This window comes from Austrofundulus limnaeus, unplaced genomic scaffold (assembly GCF_001266775.1).
Source record: "Austrofundulus limnaeus strain Quisiro unplaced genomic scaffold, Austrofundulus_limnaeus-1.0 Scaffold212, whole genome shotgun sequence".
Classification (NCBI taxonomy): Eukaryota; Metazoa; Chordata; class Actinopteri; order Cyprinodontiformes; family Rivulidae; genus Austrofundulus; species Austrofundulus limnaeus.
In genome coordinates, this window is record NW_013952614.1 from 701,425 (window position 1) to 704,112 (window position 2,688).

The 2,688-nt window shown below is 34.3% G+C and overlaps 1 protein-coding gene across 1 annotated transcript in view; it reads left to right on the forward strand.

Annotated features, from left to right (window-relative positions):
- Positions 1-2,688, forward strand: part of phf14 (PHD finger protein 14) — a gene marked incomplete in the record, with an annotated part of 134,438 nt that overhangs the window by 7,328 nt on the left and 124,422 nt on the right. The window contains 1 exon segment of the mRNA XM_014019219.1: positions 910-1,020. Within this exon segment, the coding sequence (XP_013874673.1) occupies positions 910-1,020 (111 nt within the window).

A 2,688-nucleotide genomic window follows, 5' to 3' on the forward strand; every position in this document is an offset into this window, starting at 1 on the left:
GGGTCCTCCGGAGGACCCGGCCTGTCATTTTGTACACAGACATTAGCTTTTCTTTTTTTTGTTTTGTCAGTAAGAGGTTTTTATTTAATAGAATTTTTGGACAAAAAAATCGCAATATATCGCCTTGCTTACAGTATCGCAATATATCGGGATATATCGTATCGTGACCCCTCTGCCATGATATGTATCGTATCGCCAAATTCTTGCCAATACACAGCCCTAGTGAATATATTATACTTCTTTTTTTTTTCATTTTTTTTATTTTTGTCTGCAGTCTGCTTAGCAGTTCAGCCCTGTTATAGAGAACTGGGTGATGTTTTGTTGTCAACTTGTTCTACAATAATTAGTTTGACGACAGTGCACAGTTTGATTGTATTATAACACAAGATAATCAGGATAGTGGGGCAGACTTAGTCCCAGTTAAACATTTTTTTACTTTAAACTTGTTATTCTTCATGACTTTTGCATTTTTAGAGATTTTATATTTTGTGCAGCAAAACAACTTCCTGCTGTTTTATTTTTAATCTCTGCAGTTGTTTGTGTAACCCAGTCACCATCATATTTCAGTATGTGGTGACTGGTTTGCATGATCAATTTGGTGTCTTTTCTAAACTTCCAATTATGATTGATTAACTCTTATCATATATTCTCTTATACTATATTCTCTTATTATATATTTCTGATTCTGATCTGCAGCACAACTTTCCAGATTGTTGTTAAATCTTTTTAATTCAGTGAGAAAGTTTTTGAAACGGTTGATGATTTTACATTTTATACTATATTTTAATAGTTTCATATGGTTTCATTTAGACCTATTAATTCTAAATAATCTGAATCTAAATATGCTAACAGGCTTGTTAGGACTAAAATAGTGTTTTTCTCTCTTTTTTTTTTTATTTTTTGCATTAGTGGACCGCAGCTTGAAGAGACGGCAGGTAAAACCACTTGCTGCCTCTCTCCTTGATGCCTTGGACTACGACAGTTCGGATGACAGTGACTTCGAAGTTGGAGATGCTTCAGGTAAAAATGGTCCTTTTGATTTCTAGATTGTCAAACATTACGTTTGAGTTGGATCTGTTGTTAAAAATACAACCAAAAGTATTTCAGCTTAATAGAACTTTTAATGTGTTAATAACTGTGTTTAAAAAAAGAATCTTACATCAGGACCCTTCTGTCTTCACTATGTTTTATTTTGATGACAGTGACTAATTTTTTCCTTAGAATGTTTTGCAGCCTTTATGCTACATCCGAATAGATTTAACAGGTTACTGCTGTCGTCTGCAAAGTAGGGCTGCCACGATTAGTCGATTAATCGACGACTAATCGATAATTAAAATAATCGATGACTAATTTAATAATCGATTAATCGTTTTTTTTTTTTTTTGTTCTTTACTTTGTTTTTGTCTTCAAACTGCTTTGACACCTTCCACTGTTACATCTGCCTTTCTGTCCTTGACACACATGCACAGTAGTGGTAACTGGGGTAGGCCGTGGACGTCACAAGACATTATACAGACAGGCTCTGGTATCATGGCTACCTGACAACAGAGCTCAAAGTGTGGGATCATTTTAAGAAAATGAAAGAGAAACCTGTGTAATATCTGCAGAGCTAGAACTTACCTTCCACAGCAATTATTTTTAGTTAGCATATAGCTAAAATCTAACCATGGTTATATAATAGCAGCTGCATTCTGGTGCGATAAGCTGAATGTTTTATATTCAATTAACATATGATCTGATTAGTCGACTAATCAAAAAAATAATCGGAGATTAATCGATTATAAAAATAATCATTTGTGGCAGCTCTACTGCAAAGCCTCAGCTGAATGAGTGTAGCTTTATTATTACTTTCCAGAAATCTTTGTGTTTAATTTAAAAATTGCTTGTAGTTCTGCTCTATACTTTGACCATCAACTATAATAAATGCCTGAGGTTGCCTCGGCTCTCACGTGTCTTCCCCACACCTCACCTCACACAGATAGAGGAAGCTGAAAAATACTATTTTTTGTTCATTGTGAACATTCTGTTAAAGTAAAAAAAAAAAACACTTAGATTGTTAAGAAAAACACAAGTTAATTGTTTTTCATTGAAATAAAACGTCACCAAAATTTCAAGGCCCAAAATCCACAAAGGAAGTTATTCTTTCCAAAGGAAAGCGCTGCTTTGTGACAGTCTTAATTGCCTCGTTTGTTCTATGGTTTTTGTGCCATTTCTTGGCTGCATAAAATGACTGGTTTGGCATGCCTTTGAAAAACTCTTTTGAATTAACAGCTACATTGTAGTCAGCCATTATTTTCTCATTAGACTTACTTCTGTCTGCTATAGATGTCCAGATGTTCTGTTTTTGGCAGCAACAGTGAAAACAAATAACTTGCTGAGATGCTTTTGGACCAATGTGACCTTTTGAGGGCACTGGGCCCAGATGTCTTTCAGAAGAAGTTCTCTGTACATTTTAAAATAATAGTATTAATATTTTTGTTATTCTGCATTGTTTTAAATTGTTTGGAGCTATCACTCTACAGCAGCATTACAGTTAGTTATAGTTTGTTGTTTGTTCATTTGTTTAAGAAGGGACAGTGCATATTACAGAAAATGCCAGAATTAGCCACGGAGGCTAGTTTTCATCTGTAGTCCCTCAAGGTCCTATAGATATAAATACAATACATACAAATCAACAAGTTACTTTCA